The sequence below is a fragment of the Sorghum bicolor genome, chromosome 2, assembly GCF_000003195.3.
Source record: "Sorghum bicolor cultivar BTx623 chromosome 2, Sorghum_bicolor_NCBIv3, whole genome shotgun sequence".
Classification (NCBI taxonomy): domain Eukaryota; kingdom Viridiplantae; phylum Streptophyta; class Magnoliopsida; order Poales; family Poaceae; genus Sorghum; species Sorghum bicolor.
In genome coordinates this window covers 64,760,919-64,782,907 of record NC_012871.2, presented here as the reverse complement: position 1 = coordinate 64,782,907, position 21,989 = coordinate 64,760,919, and the positions used below count along the sequence as shown (strand labels likewise).

Genomic DNA, 21,989 nt, shown 5'->3' with positions numbered 1-21,989 from the left:
TCTAATATTTGGCTTTGCTTAACTATAGAATAATTTTGCATTTGTGACGTGTCTTCTATATTTATGTGAGTTACATCACCAAAATATTTGCTTTTACTTAATTATAGAAATAATTTGTGCATTTGTGATGTGTCTTTTGTTTTTGTTTAGATTTTATCGCATACCATATTTGGCTTGCTTAACTATACAAATAATTTGTGTGTTTATGACATGTCTTGTACATTTGTGTGAGTTACGTTGTATATTCGCGATGTGTCTTCTGTATTTGCGTGAGTTATATCACAAACTAAACATTTTGTTTTGCTTAACTACAAAAATAATTTGTGCATTTATGGTGTGTCTTCTATATTTGTGTAGATTACATCTACCAAGACATTTCGCTTTGCTTAATTGTAGACACAATTTGTGCATTTATGATGTGTCTTTTGCATTTGTGTGTGTTACATCATATACCAAAACATTTGGCTTAGCTTACTATAGAAATCATTTGTGTATTTGCTATGTGTCTTCTACATTTACGTGTGTTACATCACATACTGAGACATTTGGCTTTGCTTACCTATTGAAATAATTTGTGCCTTTGTGATGTACCTTTTTTATATTTTGGGTTGCATCACATACCACAAATTTTGGCTTTGCTTAAGTATACAAAAAAATTGTGTATTTGTACTGTGCCTTATATATATCCGTGTGAGTTACATCACATACAAAACATTTGGCTAATTGGCTTTGCTTATAACTATATAAATAACTTAGCATTTTGCGATGTGTCTTCTACATTTGCGAGTTATGTCACATAACAAAACATTTAACGTTACTTAAGTATAGAAATAGTTTGTGCATTTATCTACATACAACTTATTATTTTTGTTGTCCTTTATACTTTGTTCTATATTTTATAGTTTTTTATTTATGTTATTTATGTTATTTATCTATTTCTATATATATTTAGATTTTGACATTTATAATTTTTCTATTTTTCAGATATTATAATATCATGGTTTTTTTCTGAACTTATAACATTTGTTATGAATATAAACCATTTTATCTTAGATCTAGAACATCAATTGTACTCAATAAAAAAATATTTTGTCTTTCTTGGGGTCTTGTTTTAAAGAGTTTATTGCAAGAAACACCTACAATTTAATTTAGATACTTAGTTTAACAACTATAATTTTTTTAAAAAAATATGAAAAGGCATTGCATATATACGGATGTAAGTAAGTGGGTGGTTATTTTGCCGCACTTTTTTTTGCAATGGAATTAAACATCTGGTTTCATCCCTTCATTAGAGAAATCAGACTAAACATACTATAAAGTTTATAACACATAAACAGTCATAGTCATCTCTAATTAAAACCAAACTTATAAGTAAATCATAAAAAGTCGTGTAGTCCATAGTAGTCATCTTTAATTAAACCAAAAGGATCATCGTCCTTGGCATGGAAAGAAAGTTATTTGCTCATAGTAGTACATCTCGACCTACTATTATATATATAACTAGGAGAATTTTCCACGTGTTGCCACGGATACAAAGAAAAAATATAAATATGGCTTCACTATAGTCTATCGAATCATCTATAACATTATAGTTTTAGAGAGGAGGTCACGCGAGTGAATAATTGCTAGCAGTATGCATGCGTTGTTATGTATAGGTAGTTGCATCCACTATTGAAACCATTTGTGAGTGGACATTTAATTCCATGCCGCAAGGGAAGTGGATGATGACGTGGCGCAATGAAGTGCAAGAGAATTAGCTTAGTAGGATTTATCTCTACAGTGGCCATGGGTGGTTGCTACTCCGTCGTTATGGCCACCAAGCTGAAGATGTTTCGCCGCGGAGGCCATGGTGCCGCTACCGTCCTCCCAGTCACTAGCAACGATGATGGTCCGTGCTGCTCCCTGATGAACCACGACCACGATAGCATCACCGGCAAGTAGAGGAAGAAGAAGTGCGGCAGGAAGGGCAGGAACCAAGCCTCGCTCCATCCTGGGCGACGCCGGCACCGTCGACCCGGACTTCTCGTGGCGGTACCGGCCGACTCGGCGCAGAGCTCGGGTGCGGCGAGTTCAGCGTCACGCGGCGGTGCGTGGACACCGCTACCGAGGGAGGCCCTGGCGTGCAAGACGCTCCGACGGAAGCGGCTGCTCCTTTGGCGCGCCAGGCCCGACGCGGACGACGACGTGCAGCGCGAGGTGGAGATCACGCGGCGCATGTCGGAAGCAGGCTCTGGGGCAAGGTGGTGTCCCTGCACGAGGCGTGCGTGCGAGGACGACGACGACATGCACCTCATCATGGAGCTCTGCGAGAGCGGCGAGCTCTTTGACCGCATCTTCGAGCATGAGCACTACTTCACCGGCGCCATCGTCGAGGTCGTGCATATAACCGTTCGTCGTCCATGACCATGCCGAGGGCCCGAGCGAGGCTGCATGAATTCGCCAGATACTTACGCAGTCGCTGTTCCTGCCCTGTCATGTACAAATCCGATACGCAGCTGTGCCACGACAACGGAGTGATGCACAGGAACCTGAAGCCAGAGAACTTCCTGTTGGTGAATAAGTCAGAGGAGTCGCCTCTCAAGGCCATCGACTTCGGCCTTTCCGTCTACTTCAAGCACATCCTTCTCTGCGGGTTCCCTCCATTCTGGGGAGGTGAATGCTGCTCTCTTTTCGTTCTCATAGTTCATTCACCGATCAGTAGTACTGAACTACTGATGCGATGCTGCTTGTTTCAACGACTGCAGACTCCGATGAGAAAATTGCACAATCGATACTGCGATGAGTAATTAACTTACAGAAGGATCCATGGCCCAAGATCTTATCAAGAAGATGCTTGACCCAGATCCTAGTACACAGTTGACGGCAAAGCAAGTTCTTGGTTAGTAGTCTTCAGTCCAATCTTAATAAGTTTACTGAAAACCAAATGGAAAGGGCAGGCTGCATCCGTTTATAGAAAAAAAGCACAAAGAATTTGATATACTCTGTTGTGCTATACTGTTATTGTCATTATTTTTTTTCGACAGTGAGCACGTTTTTCATCTGTTATTGCCATTGTTGGAAATAAAAAAACAAAGTGGTTTAAGAATGCTGTATACTGAAATACGAGCACCTTTTCTCCTTTTGAAAAAAAAAAAAAACAGAGCATCCTTGGCTCAAGAATGCTGATAAGGCCTAAAATGTGTCACTCGAGCGGTTGTTCAGTCGAGGCTTAAGCAGTCTCATCTATGAACAAGTTTAAGAACAAGGCACTTGGGAGTAAGTTGCAGATAACTTGCTGTTACTACCCTTAATTCCTTCAAGTGACACGCTGACTGATCTTTTCTGACAATGATGAATGCAGGTGGGCGCCATGAATTTACTGAGGGAAGAGATTGACCAATAAAATCAATTGTTCCATACCATGGACAAGAACAATGATGGTAATTTGTCACTTGACGAGCTGAAGGAGGGGTTCCGGATAAACGGTCATCCTGTTCCAGAGGAAGAGATAAAGATGCTGTTACAAGCGGTGAGTGCAAGGATTACCATTTTTTATTCTTATATTACATAATGTAGTATTAGGATGCCTGGGATATTGGCAACTGAACTACAATGAATGGAGTCAAAGAGGTAAATTCCATCTGTAATTGCAGCCAATCATTCACAAACCTAAAAGTGTAATTTGCGTTATGAAATCAATGCTCATACATGGAAATGGCACATTAGATTGTGAGGAATTTGTAACAGTCTTCTTCACATTAAAAAGATGAGTAATAATGAGTATCTACCTAAAGCTTTCAAGTTCTTCGACAAAGACGGGAGTGGTTTTATTCAAATGGCTGAGTTGATGGAGGCTCTAGGCGATGGTGAACTAAAGCCTAATGAGCAAGTTGTTAATGACATTATTCGTGAGGTTGACAAGGATAAGGTTAGTACTCAGTAAACTAATTAATCACTAAAATATTGATCACACTGTAATTGCAACAAAAGGAAAGGAAAAGAAGTGATTCACTTCACTATCGGTCATAAGGTTTTAAAGCTTCCGGTAGGTGTTAGGATCCTGGAATTGTATGCAACCTATGTTTGACCATTTCGAACAAACTGAAGTTAGTAAAACACCAATTCGAGTAAACGACACAACTTGAAAGCTGAGTAATAAATTGGTTTGATCTCCAATTCAGTAGTTCTATATTGAAAACACATTGTGTGCAAGTAAAGAGCTAGAATACATAAACAAAATAAAGAAAGTTGTCTTGAAAATTAGCTTTCAAGGCATAAAAAAGCAAGTCCTGGTTTTAAACTGTGTTGGAGACAAGAAAAAGTCTGAATCACAAAAACATGAATATTTTTTCCAAAAAAGAAGAAGAAGCAGAATTCGGACCTATTTACCAAAATTACCTGAAAATCTGTGTTTGATGGAGAAAGGTGAGTGGCTCACTTTTCCAGGATTCCCAAGAATCATATCGGTGACCATTTCAGCAGTGCCTAGTGCCTAAAGAAAAATTGGCAGAACAACATTAACTCTTCTATCTTCTTATAAGGAAAATGACAGTAGAATAGTAGAGAGCAGAGTGCCTGCATCCCTGTTGGCATGAAACAGCTTCATCTTATTTGGAATCAGGAACATGGCAGCCCTCACGCAAAGTAATTCAACTACCATGAATCAGCTCCACCAGGAAACAAGGTATCTATCTTATCTAGTTTTTCTGTAACTACTGTTGACCAGGAGTGTGAGGGTACATTATGCTTATACAGATTTATGTGTGCTCAAAGAACTGGATCCAGGAACTCTCCACCCTTCACCCCTATACCACAAAAGAGTTCCTAGTCCCATTCAAGGAAAGATCGCTCTGTATCTAATGACAGAACCACTGGCACAATACCTACATTTCAACTGCCTAACTAAACAGAAAAATAATGTAACACAGAAACACTAGCAACTGGAGAAAATTGATACAGTGATCAGTGACTCACCAAAGTAAGTCCATTTCCTTCATGTCCTGTTGCAATCAAAATATTTGGCAGATCAGGAATAAAGTCAATAACTGGCTTTCCATCAGGCACTGAAACAGATAAGGTATTTGTTTCTGTTAGTATCAGATAAGGGCACAAAGATAATAGCATTGTAATGAAGAATTCAGACTATGCTTCTCTTTTTCTTGTTAAGAAACTTACTGTATGGGCGATGCCCTATTCTGATTTGAGTATTCTGATCAATATCAAAAGAAACATTCTTCATTGCAGGAAAAAACTCTCCTGCACGTTCCCATATACACTGAACAACGGATCTATCAACCTCCCTCGAAAAACCTTTGAACTCCCGGCTGCTTCCTGTAGTATAAACATGCCATATATTCAACTATTTCCTGTAGGTCACTTAAAATGGAATTCTTGTTTTGCTCCTAAGAAGAAACTGGAACTTGGAGCAACAGGAGAAGACTGTGCTCCGTAAATTACCTAGAACTAAATTCCCCTTTGTATCTACGGTTGCAGTCATTGATACGGATAAAGCACCAAGCTCATCTTCACTAGATTCTGAAGCCATGTGTGTGCTATTTGGCTTAGCAATCTGATGGTCAACATATCCTACCTCCATCAGGGCATGATTCAACTTAACCTTGTCAAATTTCTCCAACACAAGAAGATGGCCCTGAACAGGAAATATGTGAGATTATTTCTTTTCTATGTTGTTAATTGTTGGATTAGATAACAGGAATTTATAAATGCTATATGTAGCAAGGAATAACATATGAGGATTTACAGATCTATTAGAGGACAAATGTCAAGCTGTGGTCATTGGTCAACAGATCAGTCTGACATGGCACTTTCACAGGCTCATTTTGACTGTCAACTCCTTGCCTTAGTTCATGCAAAAGGTTACGCACTTACATAACTCTTATTTATAATCAGGTAGCATTGTTTCCAAGTCAAAAGGAATATTCAAGAGCCCAAATCCAATATAGTATTACTGGCTGTGCTGCATCTCACGTAAACATACACAACAAATCTTGAAAGAATACATAAAATCCAATCCACTCTGTTATTTTCCATATCAGGTAAACATATGATGACCAATAATATGAAGATGGCTGAGTGGTCAGTACCAAAACTTTCAGAACAAAAATCAATCCAAGAAATTTCAGATATACCTTTCGTGGTTTGACAGGAATATCCAACATCAAAGCTGGTTCTAAGAAACTATGCAATAAGGATCGAGTCCAGGCGCCAGAAGCAATTATAAAAGCTTTTCTGCCATACAATATGTTTCTGGAAGTTTGGACAGCTTCAACTGTTCCAGTAACCTCCGATCTGCATAGAATAAAATCAGTTGTTATTTATCAGTGATGCGGAGAAAGGGAAATAACTTTGAGATTAGAAAATAACATCTGAATTCCTAACAGATAGATAACACAAGCCTGGTAGTTGGAAGTATTCTTCAATTAATGAACAAAGGTTGTCTAAAAATAAGAAACTTGAATACCTTATTAATGACATGGCAGGATCATTATAGAACTCCCTATACCTTCCTTCTGAGGAATATGAGTTATTGGTCTTGCATAAGAAAATGAACCAAGAAATATCAGTGAGACACTGTTAACAGCGCACATTGCAGAACAAAACCAAACTCCTGAAGGAAAAAAAAACCTTCTCAATCAAAGAGACAGCCTGGAATGCATCAATCTGACAGTCTTGTGGCAAGAACATAGCACCACCATCTTTCCCTACACTGAGTGCCGGTTCTAATGCATGTAATGAAGAGGCTGACAAGAATTCCACATGTATGCCTGCCTGAGACAGAACCTTGGTCCTTTCCTCCAATGTGTCCAGCTCTTCCGAAGTTCTCCCAACTAGCAAGCTTCCTTAACAAACTCAATAGCAACATGTTACATTCTGTTTAAAATCATGTTTTGAGACTGAGAAATGACACAGAGTAATACAGCACAGAGCATGTAATTTCCATGATAGGACATCTAAAAAAACGATATCAGTAAACTCGAGTAATGGATGGATGGACTTAAGAATCAGACTATCAGCACAGCAAGGACTAGCAGGAGTGGCATCAAATCCATGGCTGCAGGAGATGGTAATAATGTTTCACTAGCAGCAGTGCAGTAGCATTCATAATAAAAGTAATATACTAATATCATAGCGATTCTACTACTCAGATTCGTTTGCTAGTGTTTAGAGACAATGGCAATTTATTCATAGACTAATCAATCACCATAACAGCAACACGTAATAAACACCAAAATAGCGGCAGCGTGGTTCTACCTGTCCTCATCCAACCCAATCTCTCCCGTGCACCGCCGCCTCCCTGGCCGTCAACCTCGGCCGCCAGCTCCTCCCAAAGTTGCTTGCTCCGCAGCGCCAGCTCCCACGTGTCACTCCCCGGCCTCCGGTGCGACATCCATATGTATCCCTGCCCTGCCCACAACGAACCCCACCCAAGGAAGAGGCCCAAGGATTTATTACATCCAACGCCATGAAGGCTGAAGCACCGAACCATCAACGCAAGCGCCGAAGGAAGCGTACCTGCGCCTGTGGCACCGGAGCAGGGGACGGCAGCGTCGGCGATGGCAACGGAGAGAGAAGTGTGGAGGAGGAGGTGGCGCGCGATGGCGAGCCCGACGATCCCAGCGCCCACAACTACAACATCGTGGTGGGATACTTCGGCCGCCCCGGCCGCCGCTGCGGTGGCCTGGGTCTGGGACCGATGCCGGAGCGCGAGGAGGGGGCGCCCACGCCCGCGCCATGGGCCGCAGACAGAGAGGCTCTGGGGGACGCGTATCGACGGCGAAGCTGAGTAGTAGAAGCGCGTGGGGCTAGGGCTTCCTGAGGTGAACGCGATGACAGCATCCATTGCAAGCGGAGGCCGGAGGCCGGCGGCCGGCGGCCGGCCACGTGATCTGGCGATGCGAACTAGAGCAGTGGGTGGACGGACGGAGTGACGAGTCAACGGTCTCGCAACGTTGCTGGCCTGCTGGCGATATGTGAGGTGTTTCGATGTTTCTTATATTCCATGTAATGTTCTATATATACTTGCTATAAAAAAACTGTGTGTGGGTGGGTGGGTCTATAATATTAAAGTTTTTTCATTGCATACACTCATTCTGCCCGCATAAGATTTGTGTAAGGCCTTGTTTAGTTTCGAAAAAATTTCGAATTTTGGCACCGTAGCATTTTCGTTTTTATTTGACAAATATTATTTATAGTGGACTAACTAGGCTCAAAAGATTCATCTCGTGATTTACAGGCAAACTGTGCAATTAGTTTTTATTTTCGTCTATATATGTGCTCCAAGATTTGATGTGACGGGAAATCTTAAAAAAAATTTGGTTTTCGGGGTGAACTAAACAAGGCCTAAATTAAATTAGCTTAATTTTGACCAAGTTTATATAGCTACAAAATTTATACAATATAAGTTAAGCTAACTTAACTTTAACCAATTTTATAATGTCTTCAACTGATTTACTACGAAAATATATTTCGTAATTAATAATTAATTTAACAGTGCTTAATTTATATCCTAAATGTTAGTACTCTTATACAATTTTCATTAAATTTAAATTATTTGACTCTTTGAAAAGTGAGAATTGCATCTTTGTATAGATAAAGTAAGCTCTGCGCTACGATGTTTTTTTTACTGTACTTAGTATTTCATTCGTATATTCTCTCCTGTCATCCAGGTAGATAATAATATAGAGATAAAAGGAGGTGTTTTGACAACAAAACCGAACAAATAATTCGACACACGAATACACGATTCATATCTTCTCATTTTCTCCTCTATAAGGCAAAGAGCCTACAAGTAGCAGCAGACCTTACTAGATCAAGGAGTACATAAATACCTGTGAGATCAGAGTTTACATAATGAAACATTGATGTAGTATAGGTAACTGGAGGCCTAGTCCCTGTAATCTCGGCTTTCGCTTCTCTTGGAGTGATGCCGGTCCCCATGGCGTCGGCGATCCCTGTGGTGAGAGTGTCTGCTTTCATATGTATCCTCCCTGTGGTGAGAGTGTCTGCTCTCATATGTATCCTCCCTGTGATGCCGATGGTGATGGTACCGATCAGGGCTGCGACCAGGTTCGTCTGAAGTTCTCTCCTTTTCATAGCTAACGTCTTCCTCTGGTGGAGATAGTTCGCCCAGTTCTTGGCTCCGTCTGCGCTTGCGATGACCCCTGTGGTGTGAGTATCTGCTCTCATATGTACCCTCCGTGTGATGCCTATGGTGATGGTACCGATCAGTGCCGCGACCTGGTTCTTCTGAAGTTCTCTCCCTTTCGTAGCTACCGCCTTCCTCTGGTGGAGATACTTCTCCTGCTTCTTGGCTTCGTCTGTGCATGTGATAACCTTCGTCATGTCCCTTGGACTTCCTCTGACGGCTGTACCTGTTGTCCTCCCTGGTAATGGATGATCTTGTGCTCCTCCGGCTTTGTGATTCTTCTGGCCCGTCATGGCTGCTTTTCCTCCTACGAGGGGTTTCATCATCGTCAGTAGAACTTATTTGCCTTCTGTAGGTACTAACCCCAGCACCGTCCTTGGATCTTCTCCTAGGAGGTGAATCTTCAATGTCAACCTTGCTGCTCTTCCGCCTTGGTGGTGGTGGAACCTGTGGTAGTAGGGTAAGCAATGCTATTTCAGTTATGTCATAAGGGCGTGTTTGGCTTCACAGCCAGGCAACACTCCCAGTCACTTGACAGCCAGGATCATTGCCTGGCAATCAAGCTGCCTGTCAGGCCGGGAACCAAACAGGCCGTTAAATAGCCAAAATCCCTTCCCCACAAACATGGCGTTTTTTTTTCGTTAAAACATGACGGTAGTTGGGACAGCAGATAAAGCAAATAACAGTTTCATCACGGTATGAACGCACACAGGTGCCATGGTTAGGCACTAGTTTTCCAGTCTGGCACTGCCTATGTGGTTCAGTAATGGACACAGGAAGCGGCTAGTACAGATAAAAAATGCAAATTAGAAACAAGGTTCCTCCTGACCAAATATTCTAAGTTTCAAACTGCCCACTATTCTCAATGGCGAATGAAATTTATAATAATATGTCATAACAAATCATTTTCCCTTTAAAGGGTGAAAAGTATGGATGTTGTAGTGAAATATCCGAAAGAGTGCCACTATAGTACTCCCTCTGTCCAAAAAAAAAGTGATGTTCTATGATTTTTCAGACAGAATAGTGGAGAAGAGAAATGTCCCTAATATCCTTAGTATGTCACACATGATTCCCTTAAAAGAAGGGATGCGCGTGATTTACTTCCTAATTAAGATGCGCTGCATGCAAGCATGTAGAGATCCGAGGCAGGCAATAAACAGTAGCGCATAATTTGGCGTCGGATCTGTGGGCCAACAACGTGTCTAAAACTCAGAACATCATTTTTTATGGGACAAATTTTAAATCACAGAACATCAGACGGAGTACTCCATTCCAAATTGTAAGTCGATTTAGCTTTGTCCTTAGTTAAACTTCTCTAGCCTTGACCAAATTTATAGAAAAATGCACAAACATCAAACAAGATTCATTAGAACCACCACGAAATATATTTAATAGTGCATTTATTTTATATTGTAGATGTTAACATAAACTTGGTCAAAGTTAGACAAGTTAGACTCAAGACAAAACTAAAACAACTTACAATTTGAAACAGAGGGAGTACTTCATAACAACAGTGAGCACTTCTCCCATTTAACAGTTAGAAATAAAAAAAATACAGTAAACTACCTGATAACGTGTCATATATCGCCCTTCAGGTGGTGGTGGGATCCCAAGCTTCTTCAGTTCATCATAAGGAATAGGTCGCCTATTTTGTATAAAAAAGATATGTCAAAAACCTTTAACTCCAAAGCACATTTGTCATCAATTATCATGAATTATGTAGGCAAAAATACTGGATACACTAAATGGGGCATCATGTGATCATACAAAGGAGCACGAAATGGCCTCTCTCGGCCTCCAAAGCGAAGCTGTCCAGATTCTTTCATTCCTCCAAGCCCGCCTCCTGCAAAAAAGGCCATTAGAAGTAACATGAAAGATCAACACAAAGTATTGAGCAAGAAACTCTAAACAGTACTTGAGCAGGGTACATACCTAGCCTCCTTGGTATCCACCCAGGCATAAGCTGTTGCCTGTAGTAATCAACAATCACTTCACTGCCATCAATAATTGAATGGTGTGCATCCTTGAGGGCAAAGGCAGTGATGTATAATTTTCTTTTAGATATAACACAGACTCAATGCAGTAAAACAACAAGAGTACAGAACTCAAACCATAAATAGCAGATACCTCATAGGCACGACGCATCTCTCTGTCAGTTTCATACTCAACAAATGCATAACCACGAGAAGCACCTGTAACTGCAAAAAGAAACAGTTTGGGCAACATAAAACCACAAACTTAAGCAAATTTTCAAGAAAATTGCAAACTAATGCTACTGGTTTAATAAGAAAGCTGATATTCCACATTGAAGTGAAGCTTATAAAGCAGTTGTGGTATGCTTCTTCATGTTCTCAGAACCACACAATTCGCATGGACAATTGGAATACTGCATTGCCGCTATGCTTACTACAACACTAGTACTATGCTGTAGAAAACAACGGAGCAAGGTATCACTCACCAATGTCACGCACCAGCCGCATGCTCTTCACCCTCCCATACCTGCTCATCGCCTGCACAAACGGCAAAAGGGAGAATCGACCGCCCCAACCATGAGGATCACGAATAACCCAGCACATAACCACAGGAGGAACACCAGGCGGCGGGGCAGAAGGGGCGCACCTTCCGAAGCGTGTCGTCGTCGGTCTGGCGCGAGAGACGGCCGACGAAGACCGTGCAGTAGGGGTCGCCGGAGGCCTTGGGGTCGCCGAAAGGGTCATCTGAAAAGAAACGAGAGGGAAACCCAGGGTTTCAGGTAAGAGCGAGAGAGAGAGAGACGGAAGGGGGTAGGCGGAGAGGGGGATAGCGGAGACGCGCACGCACAGAGGCCGGCCTGGGAGCAGATGAGGGCGCGGAGGACCGCGTTGTCGTGGGGCGCGACGTCCGTGCCGTCGATGCTGCCAGCCTGGATCGGGTGGTACTTGTCCGCGTAGAACACGGCGCTCACGCTCCCGCCGCTCATCTCGCCACGGGCTAGCGGCGGCGCCGGCGCCTCCTGCCGCCGGTGGAGAGCTGGACGAAAGGAGAGATGGGGTGCGCCGGGCGGCTCGGCTCGGCCCGTTTGTCTGATGGGTCGCAGTAAAGATAGAGTTGGGCTGGGCCCGAAGTCCTACAGTTCTGGGCTTGGCCTTATACCCTCTGGCAAGGGTCCCCTAATTAAGGGCCCGTGTTATCAAAAAAGGGCCCAAAACTACAGCTCATCAGACTCCCTGCGTCCAATAAAAAAAATACAATTCTTCCTTTCCAAAGAGTCAAACAGTTTGAACTTTGAATAAATTTATTATATAAAAAATTAATATAATTAACAATATAAATTAAGTATCATTAGTTACTTATAGAATATATTTTTATAATATATTTTGTTTGAAGACATAAATGCTAATATTATTTATTACAAATTCAATCAAACTTGAGTTATTTTGACTAGCATGGATCCTATAATTGCATGATATAAGGGCTCATGCCGAGTGCTGACTTTCAGAATCGCAACATCTCTTTTTATTTTGCACTAACCTGTCCCAACCAATTCGTAAGTCACCGTCCCTGCTAAGGCCAATCTCATCTTAGTGAATAGTTTCATGACTTTGTTTTCAAGATAATGAAATTTAGATGAAACACACACTGTCAATTCAAAGCTTCATTTTATAGTATTATAACTATTTAATTTCATGACTCATAGATAGTTGGTAATCATGCCAACAGAGTTTCATCTTTTCTTCTCTCTCTTATAAAATGCACTATCATGTTATTAAAAATATCTATGCAAATAAAACTCACAAGAAACTCTCAGGACTGGCCTAAACAACCAGAAAGTCTAAGTCCACCAGTCCGTTACAAAACATAAAGTGCAAAGCAAAATGGTGAGGAAGGCTCGAAGAGGGTATACTAGCAAATGCCAAACTTGCAACGGGTAAACAGGGCAGTTATTTCCCAATATTATTCCGTCCGAAAGGGTCAAAAACCCTATATAAGTAGTTCTTATCTGAGTCCAAACATTTAATATATGTACCGTATCCAAATTTGAATACTAAAATCGGATTTCTGATATATCAATCTGACGTATCCAGCATGATCTGTGTCCGATTCCGAATTCTGAGAAAAATATAGGATAGAATTCAGGATTACTAATATCCGGCCGTCTGCTCAAATGCTCCTTCTGAAGTTTGACTATACTATGTGGTCCTTCCTGCCCTTCAACTTAACCACAAATCCAAGACTGAAGGTGAAATTGAGCGTAGATTAGTTTAATTAAGTTCCACCCCAATATACCTCGTCATATGTGAATTGAGATAGATACGAGGATAACAAAGTCCTCTACGGCTTGAGAGGAGGTAGCCTCGCTTATCCTTTCTGGTCGAAGTCGAGTTTCCGCAATTGGGTTAGACGTGGCATTAAATAGGCGTCGAATTTTTAGATTTTTTGATGAGAAACTTTATAGTGAGCATCAATCTAGAGATCAGCGTGAAGGGCGCTCGGCCACGAATCATTCCATGAGCACATGTGCGTCCTTCATCATGTTGTGAGTTGTGAATTGTGACAGCCCTCGGTCGCTGCTCATTGGTCTGACGCAGTCATATGGTCATTGCTTGCAGGAACGCAGTGCACAGCGTCCACGAGGCCGCATCTTCCAGGAGCGAGCCGCAGCGGGCAACTCAGCCTGTGAGGCTGTGACTCTGATGTGGAGACCAGTGAACAAGACGTACGTTACATGTGGAGTGTGGACCCAGGCCTGTCCAAACTACCCCAAGTTATATCCAATGATTATGGGCAAATGGAAGACATGGTAACTTCAGAGAGGGTATGAATGGACTATACTATTAGAGGCCATTTGGATGTAAAGAGAATGGTACCTATTAGAGCATGAGCTATGAATCATTTGGGTTGAATAAGAATCTAATTCATAAACTAGGATATTTCGCTTAGAATTTGATATTCCACCACTTTTTATATCTTAAGTATAGATCTATGTCAAATTTAGAGAGTAAGAAATGAAAAGAGATAGAAACGGAAAGTGAGATTCATCACCACCCCGGTGGACCGATCTCCTTCACTCTCTCTCTTATGAATTCAGACAAAAAAAAGGCCTTTATGGAGGAATCTCATTGCTGTCCATCGAGCTTTCACCGACGACAACACTTCAATTAAGATCAGAAATGGAATGCGATTCTTAATTCATGAAATAAAAATTCAATTCCATGGAAACAAAGAAATAAGTTTGGGTGTAAGTGATCAGGTGTACCCCAAACCAACCACATCACAGTTGGCAGGTACTTCGTCCCAAAATAGTTGTGGCTTTAGTTATAAAACAGATAGAGTATCAACTGTTTTAAAACAAATAAGCTTACACTACAACCCGCAGATGGTTGGTGCCTATGTTTATTTACCCGCAAGATGGTTGGTGCCTTTGTTTATTTTATATAGTTCGCGAGATCCCCTATATATATTCGGTGATATTAAGCTTTCCTTTGACCAGCGCATCTTTCAGTAACGTCACCCTTGACTTGGACAAACAGATGCTACAACGAACAGCATCAGTGCACAATCTAGCTCTCCAGCGTATCTCCAGTAAAAGAAAATAATGCGCATAATGTCATCACAATCTCACGCATAGACATGCACACGAAAAACAAACCTTGAAAAAAAAATTAGAACCTTCACATGTTACAGTAACACGGTAATTAGGTGATCACGACCGCTGGCCAACAAGCACACCTCACCCGGCCAACGAAGGCAGGACATGACTCAGCTTAGCACGCGGTAATGACAAGGGGGGGAGCCTCCTGTCTGTACCAACCTATGTAAAGGTGTGCATATGCATTAGTCCACAATGCCGTTACTTGTGTGACACTGATCACTTCACAGGCACACGGTAGTACTTCAGAACAGCGCACGCACCGAAGAGGAAATGGCTCTCTTTACATTCATGATTCATAGCTTGTTGAAAAAGTCAGGCATCTGAAGGTGCTGTTGCATCAGGAGTAGTGGCTGGTGGTGGTTGCGGTTTATGTTGAAGAAGGGGAGAGAGTGCCTTAACTACGATGCTCATGCTGGGTCTAAATTCAGATTCATATTGCACACAGAGTGCCGCCACAGCCGCAAGCTGCAACAGACAGAAGAGAACCATTTTTAGTGTAAACACTAAACAACAATGTTGCTTACTGGTATTAGCAGATTGCAGTAACCAACACATGGAAACATGCACACACAAGGGATAGAAGAAATGGAGCCAGACCTTGGCAACTCCTTTTGGAGGATACTCTCCCTTTAATCTTGGATCAACACATTGTTTCACTGTGTCCTCAGTCAATCGAGGTGTTGCCTGAATAAAAAATGATAAAATATACAATAAAGTAGTCATTAATCTGGACAGTAGCTCCCAATACATTAGCATGCAAATTTTGTACCAAAAGTTTCAAGATGCTATGAACATGCAAAGACATCGCCATGAATTGGGCCAAACTGTTCCCATGAATCCAGATAGTTAACGATGACTTTATTACAGCAAAATAAAAAACTATAATTAACAATGAAGGATCACCTAAATTTGATTTGGTGGTAACATCTCCATATAAAGCAGTATGAAATGAGAAGGGCAGCTACTAGCTATTGCATGACTTTATAATAGTTACAACCATAGACCATAGTACAGGTCAAAATAAACACCAAACTGTGATTGTTTTCTATTAGGATGAACAACACTGGTTTCTGAGAGACAGGTGTGACTTGTATATCTGAGATTTTGAAATAGCTTTTGAAAAATCTAGTCAATGAACCACCTCTTGTTGTTCATTTGTTTACACATGTTTTCCTTGTTTTGTTTAGAGCAATTATCCACAAACAGTTGGATTGCATGGTACTACTAAGCTTTAGTTTGAAATAAATTCTTAAGTTGAATAGTAGGCTCGACAGGAACCAAATGCTTACCCATGTAACCAGACTCTGCTGACCTCTAGGCATTGTATGATCTACTGGTTTCCTTCCTGTTAGAAGCTCTAAAAGAACAACTCCGAAGCTATATACATCGCTTTTCTGAGTTAGCTGGCCAGTCATGGCATACCTGCATTTTAAACGAAGATAAATTGATTGCTTGGTTTAATCAATCAGGAAGCCCAAATAATGATGAAGAATTTGAGTTGAATAATTACTCGGGAGCATGGTAGCCGAAGGTTCCAAGGACACGAGTAGAATGCAAACGAGCAGCCATATCTGGAGACTGATTGGAAAGATTGAAATCTGCAATTTTCGCTTTGTAGTCCTCAAACAGAAGAACGTTGCTAGACCGTATGTCCCGGTGGACTATTGAAGGCTGCACCTTTTCATGAAGATACTCTAGCCCTTTAGCAGCATCAATAGCAATCTTAACCCGCTGCATCCAATCAAGTGCTGGGCCAGGCTGTGCACCTGGAACACCCTTTCTTCCTTCCATATGAAAGGAAAGGTGAAAGCAAAACAGACCAGGTCATTATTGCAGTGAATTTGTGGAGCATGATGTGCTATGAAAGAAACAGGCAACAACTTTAAAACATTGAAGTAACAATATGAGTAATATTGTAGGGCTTATATGCATTTACTGTGATACAGTAGTATTCATACCATGCAAGATATCATGCAGAGAACCCATTGTAGCAAATTCATAGGCCACTAGACGCTGATTTCCTTCCACACAATATCCAAGCATCTCCACAAAATTATCATGCTTTAGTTTTGAGGCAATGGATACCTACACAGAAGGAGAGGACAGAGTAAACGGTCAATAACAAAAGCTTAATTAATATAGATGGACAAACAACTGGTAAGATGTGAACATAACTATAGAACCATACCTGTGTCAAAAACTCATTATCGAGTTCAGGGTCTGTTGAAGCGTCAAGCTTTTTAACAGCAACATGTTTTTCACTGTCCAGAATAGCGTAATACACTCTTCCATATGATCCCTCACCAATCAAAGCCTTTGACCCAAAATTGTCGGTCTTTTCTTTCAGTTCTTCAAATGATAATTCAGGGACTTCAATGGAAGGTGGTACCTTGATGGGATCACTTTTAACAGCAAAACCATTTCCTGATAGCCATGTAATGACAAATAACTTTAGTCAGCAGCCGAAGCACAGCAGACCAGCAGCAAAGCAATAACACATTCTTTTTTTAAAAAAAAAATCTAGTCAATGGAAATAATATATTAAACCTACCAGTAATGAACTAGTCTATGACAGAATTCAATTGGCAAGAACAATCTGAATTGCTTATACAAATTGTTTTTGCACCAAAGAGAACAGTGTTAGTTTCTTACCAGTGTCTTCACTTGAAACAGAAAATCATATGTTACATATTTTTGGTAATCGTACTTGTTGCCTTTTAAAAAGTCAGGTTAGGTGTATCCCATGCATTTTCCTATAAGAATTTGAACTTAATAGAGAAAGATTTATTGTTCAGAGAACACTAGTATCTGATACTTCATATCCTACATCCTGAAGTTCGCCTCACAAGCAATGATACAATTTGAAATAAAAGAAGTGTGAAGTGCCAATACTTTAGTACAAAATTTATTGAAAATACCCAACATCCTTATGAAGAATCCAAGAGTGACATATGAATATGGCAAATTCAGTTTTCCACAGAAGTTTCAAAATCCTTTCAATCTTCTGAGAAGATAGGACTTGTATCAATCCTTGAAGATCAAGGATCTAACGCGAGAAGGATAAAAAGGGACTAAGAAGGAAGAAGGCAGTACCTTCTTTCTCCTCCGGACTGATGGGACGTTCATTTTCATGTTCACGATATGAAGCATTAAACTGCGTGCAGCAAAACCACCGGCGCATACCGACCTCTCCTTTGACTTATCTTTGCCTCTATGTCATCAATGCAAACAAAAGAGAACAAGTTAGCCACAGTACAACAATTTCCACTAAAAGTGTCACTTCAGTTACATGGTAACATTCAAACTAAGAAAACAGCATTCCCAAGCCTCATAAGGAAAATTTTACTTCCACTGACCAAAACAAAAGAGCTCTAGGCTGGCAGCATCTGGTTCTGCCAAGTGCCAACCGTTCCTTTCAGTGAACTACTATCAAAACCATCTACCATTGGTTTCCTTGTAAGTTATATACGGTGATCACATAACTATGACCAGCTGCCAAAACTATACTCCATGTCCAAACAAATAAACAGATTCATGTACAAGGATAATTAACTAAGGTAGATAGATACACATGTACAATCATATTATATGTATTGTACGGCCGGTATTTTATAAATCCAGAGTGCTGACAACATACTCCCCTATCTATGTCATCGACAGAAGCAACAAGGCAACGCAAATCGCAACAAACAGAGTCACCGCACCCGACGTTTTCACCAACAAACACCCGCGCGCGCCAAGCACGGCAGCCCCGTCCCCGTCCCCGTCCCGGTCCCGTACCCAGGCCGCGAACGGCGAGCCTAAGCAACGCGAAAAAAACTGCATCGGGCCGTAATTGAGTCATCCAAACCCTCGAACATCGCATCGGAGAACACCTTCAACCCCGCCGCACCGGCTTCCACCCGTCAGGCCGCCGCCGCCACCACCACCACCCCAAGCGGGCACCGGCACGGCGCCCAAGCGCCAAGACCTATCGGCACCGCACAACACCACAGCCAGCCGGAACATGCCCCGCGGCCCGGAACAACCCCGCCGCGCGCGAGACGATGGGAGAGAAGACAGAGACAGAGAGAGTAGAGGCAGGGCTCACCTGAGGCGGGTCGACGGCGGGGCGCGGCGAGAGGTGGACCCACTCACCCGGCGACGAGGAGAAGGAGTCGCGGGAGCCGAGCGGGGGCTGTGGAGGGCGGTGGCGATGAGCTGGCGAAATGATCTCGTGCGGAGTGGTGGGGTTTGGTTTTGGTTTTGTGGCACCCTGTCCTGGTCCTGGTCCTGGCCTGGATTGCTTCGGTGGCGTGGGGAGAAGCAGAAGCAGAGGGACGAGACGAGAGGGCCAGAGCCCAGAGCCTGGGGCCGTTTCGTTCCGTTCCAGATTGATGACGAGGAACGCGGGCCGGGGCAGTCGAGGCGCGAAGCCACCGAGCCCACGCGACGTGACAGCCGTCGGGGGCCGCGCGTGGACGCGTGCCGTGGCGTGCCGTGTGCCGCCCGCGTTTACCAGACATAACTACCTGCGCACTACGCCATGGCTTTTTTTTTTCCTCTCTCTTTTTTTTTTATTTATTCCGCCACTCCTTGGCCAACGCGCTTGCTTCGCTTGCGAATTGCGATACGCAGGTGAAGGCATGCCGTTTCCCGCTGCGGCGGCTGCAGATATACATACATCAGTACAGCTTCTGACGATTTCTCCGTGCCATTTATTTGCAGGTGCCAGGCACGTCTCTGGAGACCATTGCTGTCCCTGCCTAGAAGATGGTTGTAAATAATGTATTGTGGAGGAGATTTGTAGCTAGGTATGGAAACAACAGATGGAGTGTATTTGGTGGCCGAACGAAACTTTCATCGTATATCTGGAAGAGGAGATCCCGCATCAGTAGAATTGTATTTTAGAAAAGAGAATATTTAGTGAGATTATATATGAGCGGATAAAAAAACGACATGGACGAATGGATGCAATCCACTTAGGCCTTATTTAGATACACTCAAACACCTAAAAGTTCATAAGATTTTCCATCACATCTGGAGCATTAAATATAGATAAAAAAATTAATAACTGCACAGTTTATTTGTAAATCGCGAAACAAATCTTTTAAACCTAGTTAGTCCATAATTGGACAATGTTTGTCAAATACAAACGAAAGTGCTACAGTGTCAAAACCTAAAAAAAATGAATCTAAACAAAGCCTTAGCCTCAGAGTCTAACACGTGGGTGCACTACTAGCTACTGCATCTGCTCAGCCTGGCTAGGTAGATACATTAACCTTGGGCGCGATGGCGATGCTACATGCACGCATGTAACTGATCCGCCAAGCCAAGCAAGGGAACCAAACTTAGAGAATATACAAATGAGCCAGTGCATGCATGCAAACGTTAGAGCTACCAAACAGACCCAAAAAGAACTAGAAATTATACTCCCTTCTAACCTTAGAGCATCCACAATGGGTGCGGCTATCCTGATTCTATGTACTAAATGCAAGTATAGCCCCTGGTTCCATACGCTATGTACTCGAATCTATGAAAAAGCCGCTCCTATCCATGGTACCCGCTCTCATCTTCCTCTCTCTCTTTCTCTCAAATCAGTGGCGGGGATCAAAAGATCTATCTAAAGGAACAGCCTGTATCTATACATTGGAGGCGAAATATTAGGTGACGTCTTATCATTATGGGACCAATCTTAAAAGCACAAACTCATATTCATGCATTGTTGGTGCCCTTATGTGCCATTTCGTGACACTTCCGATGTGTTTGAGAGTTTGGATTGCACTACCGACTAGGCAACAATCCTTACCCCATAAGATTGAAATTGATGTCTAGGAGTGTTGTCTGTTGAGGCAGTGTTACTTGGACGTTGAATCAAATAGCCCCTTAAGGCTCCTTTGGAATTTGGATACACCCATTGGGGATTGGGGGATTGAGGTGGAAATGAGAGGAATGATTGATTCAAAAGGAGCCCTTAGAGAGAGAGAGAGAGAGAGAGAGAGAGAGAGAGGTGTTAGACCAACAACATGCTCATCCTAAATGACCGTATTTGGCCTCTAAAAGTTGAAGGCCTCCAAGCGAATTGTCAGTATTATTACTTAGTCATTTATTCATTTCAATATTTATCTAGCTTCTGTTATCCAAGAGTCAAAAGCTGATTTGTCTTCGAGTCCATGATATAACAAAATTGGATGGATCTTCCATTTGTTTAGCTAAGAAAGAATAGATGTAGAGGTGGATAATAGATCAATATAAAGATCATGAGCTGCCCATAATGAAACTGCAGTAGTCATAAAATATTTCCTTCTTCTCTAACCTAAAATTTGATAAAGAAGACTTAAGGCCTGTTTGGCAGAGCTCTACTCCTAAATTCTTTGACTCCGCTCCTTGATTATTTAGCAGAGTGATTCTACTTGATTATGGTGGGGGAGTACGTGAGAATTGATTCTAGAGTGATTATTGTGGATTTTGAATAGGGAGTAGTGGAGAACATGCTTTTTTAACCCTCTCTCCTAGTGCAAATGGAGAAGAAGTAATTCTTGCCTCCTCCTTACTCGGGGAGGAGTGATTCTCATGGAGAATAATTTGTAAGGAGTCCTGCTAAATGACCACTAAGAAGGACCTAAGCAGAATGTGGCTAGAAATCCATAACAAAGTCCAACCACAATGACTAAATTAATTATCCTCATCATAAAACTTATATTACTTTAAAATATTTAAAAATAATGGCATGAGTCTCCTTTTTTATTCCTTTAGAGTTTTCTATATGTACAATTTTTTAATATTCGATGAGAATTTCTTGACTTTTATACATAGAAAAAGACCAAAAGTTAGAAAGCCATTTTTAGCAAAAAACTCAAAAGTTGCAGCTCAAACAAACATGCCCTAAGCCTAGCAAACAAAGCACAATTAGACCAATTTGTTGCTACACTCATGATTTATTTTATCTTGGTTGCCGTTTCTATAAATTGCCTCATTTGGTGTTCTAGTTTTGACATGTTTGTGGTCCATGTGTTGTCTTATGATGGAATTAGTTCCACCTTAGGACTCGTTCGTTTGGCATGGAATCATTGCCTAGAATGAATCCTACTAGAATTGCTTTGCAAATTTATATAAGTATTGATCAAATGGAATAATTCCTGATGAAATCCTGCAGAACCGAACGGGGCCTTAGTTGTTTAAATAGGTTTGGACTGGCTTATAATCTTTCTCGTTACAATTGTAGCACTTCTG

General features: G+C 41.7%; 3 protein-coding genes across 6 annotated transcripts; all 3 read right to left on the bottom strand.

Annotated features, from left to right (window-relative positions):
* On the bottom strand, nt 2,978-7,993 carry LOC8058997 (glycine oxidase). 4 transcript variants are annotated; one of them, XM_002460472.2, is made up of 10 exons: nt 7,513-7,989; nt 7,252-7,404; nt 6,625-6,839; nt 6,461-6,531; nt 6,129-6,288; nt 5,437-5,629; nt 5,155-5,310; nt 4,954-5,042; nt 4,378-4,471; nt 2,978-3,470 (listed from the first exon to the last, which is right to left on the bottom strand). In XM_002460472.2, the coding sequence occupies exons 1-10, from the start codon at nt 7,838-7,840 to the stop codon at nt 3,466-3,468; spliced, it is 1,464 nt and encodes a 487-aa protein (XP_002460517.1). In that variant the 5' UTR covers nt 7,841-7,989; the 3' UTR covers nt 2,978-3,465. The 4 variants fall into 4 exon arrangements, with proteins under 4 accessions (XP_002460517.1, XP_021310660.1, XP_021310659.1 ...); XM_021454985.1 differs by having other exon boundaries at nt 2,985-3,470; nt 7,252-7,991; XM_021454986.1 differs by lacking the exon at nt 2,978-3,470 and having other exon boundaries at nt 3,493-4,471; nt 7,513-7,991.
* On the bottom strand, nt 8,682-12,182 carry LOC8054808 (U11/U12 small nuclear ribonucleoprotein 35 kDa protein). The gene is made up of 8 exons (XM_002460471.2): nt 11,966-12,182; nt 11,765-11,862; nt 11,604-11,655; nt 11,273-11,343; nt 11,078-11,168; nt 10,913-10,988; nt 10,712-10,790; nt 8,682-9,592 (listed from the first exon to the last, which is right to left on the bottom strand). Exons 1-8 carry the CDS (start codon nt 12,102-12,104, stop codon nt 8,885-8,887), a joined length of 1,314 nt encoding a protein of 437 aa, XP_002460516.1. The 5' UTR covers nt 12,105-12,182; the 3' UTR covers nt 8,682-8,884.
* On the bottom strand, nt 14,676-19,074 carry LOC110432955 (PTI1-like tyrosine-protein kinase 3). The gene is made up of 8 exons (XM_021454275.1): nt 18,868-19,074; nt 17,871-17,986; nt 16,966-17,201; nt 16,736-16,862; nt 16,288-16,561; nt 16,067-16,199; nt 15,375-15,461; nt 14,676-15,242 (listed from the first exon to the last, which is right to left on the bottom strand). The coding sequence occupies exons 2-8, from the start codon at nt 17,956-17,958 to the stop codon at nt 15,090-15,092; spliced, it is 1,098 nt and encodes a 365-aa protein (XP_021309950.1). The 5' UTR covers nt 17,959-17,986; nt 18,868-19,074; the 3' UTR covers nt 14,676-15,089.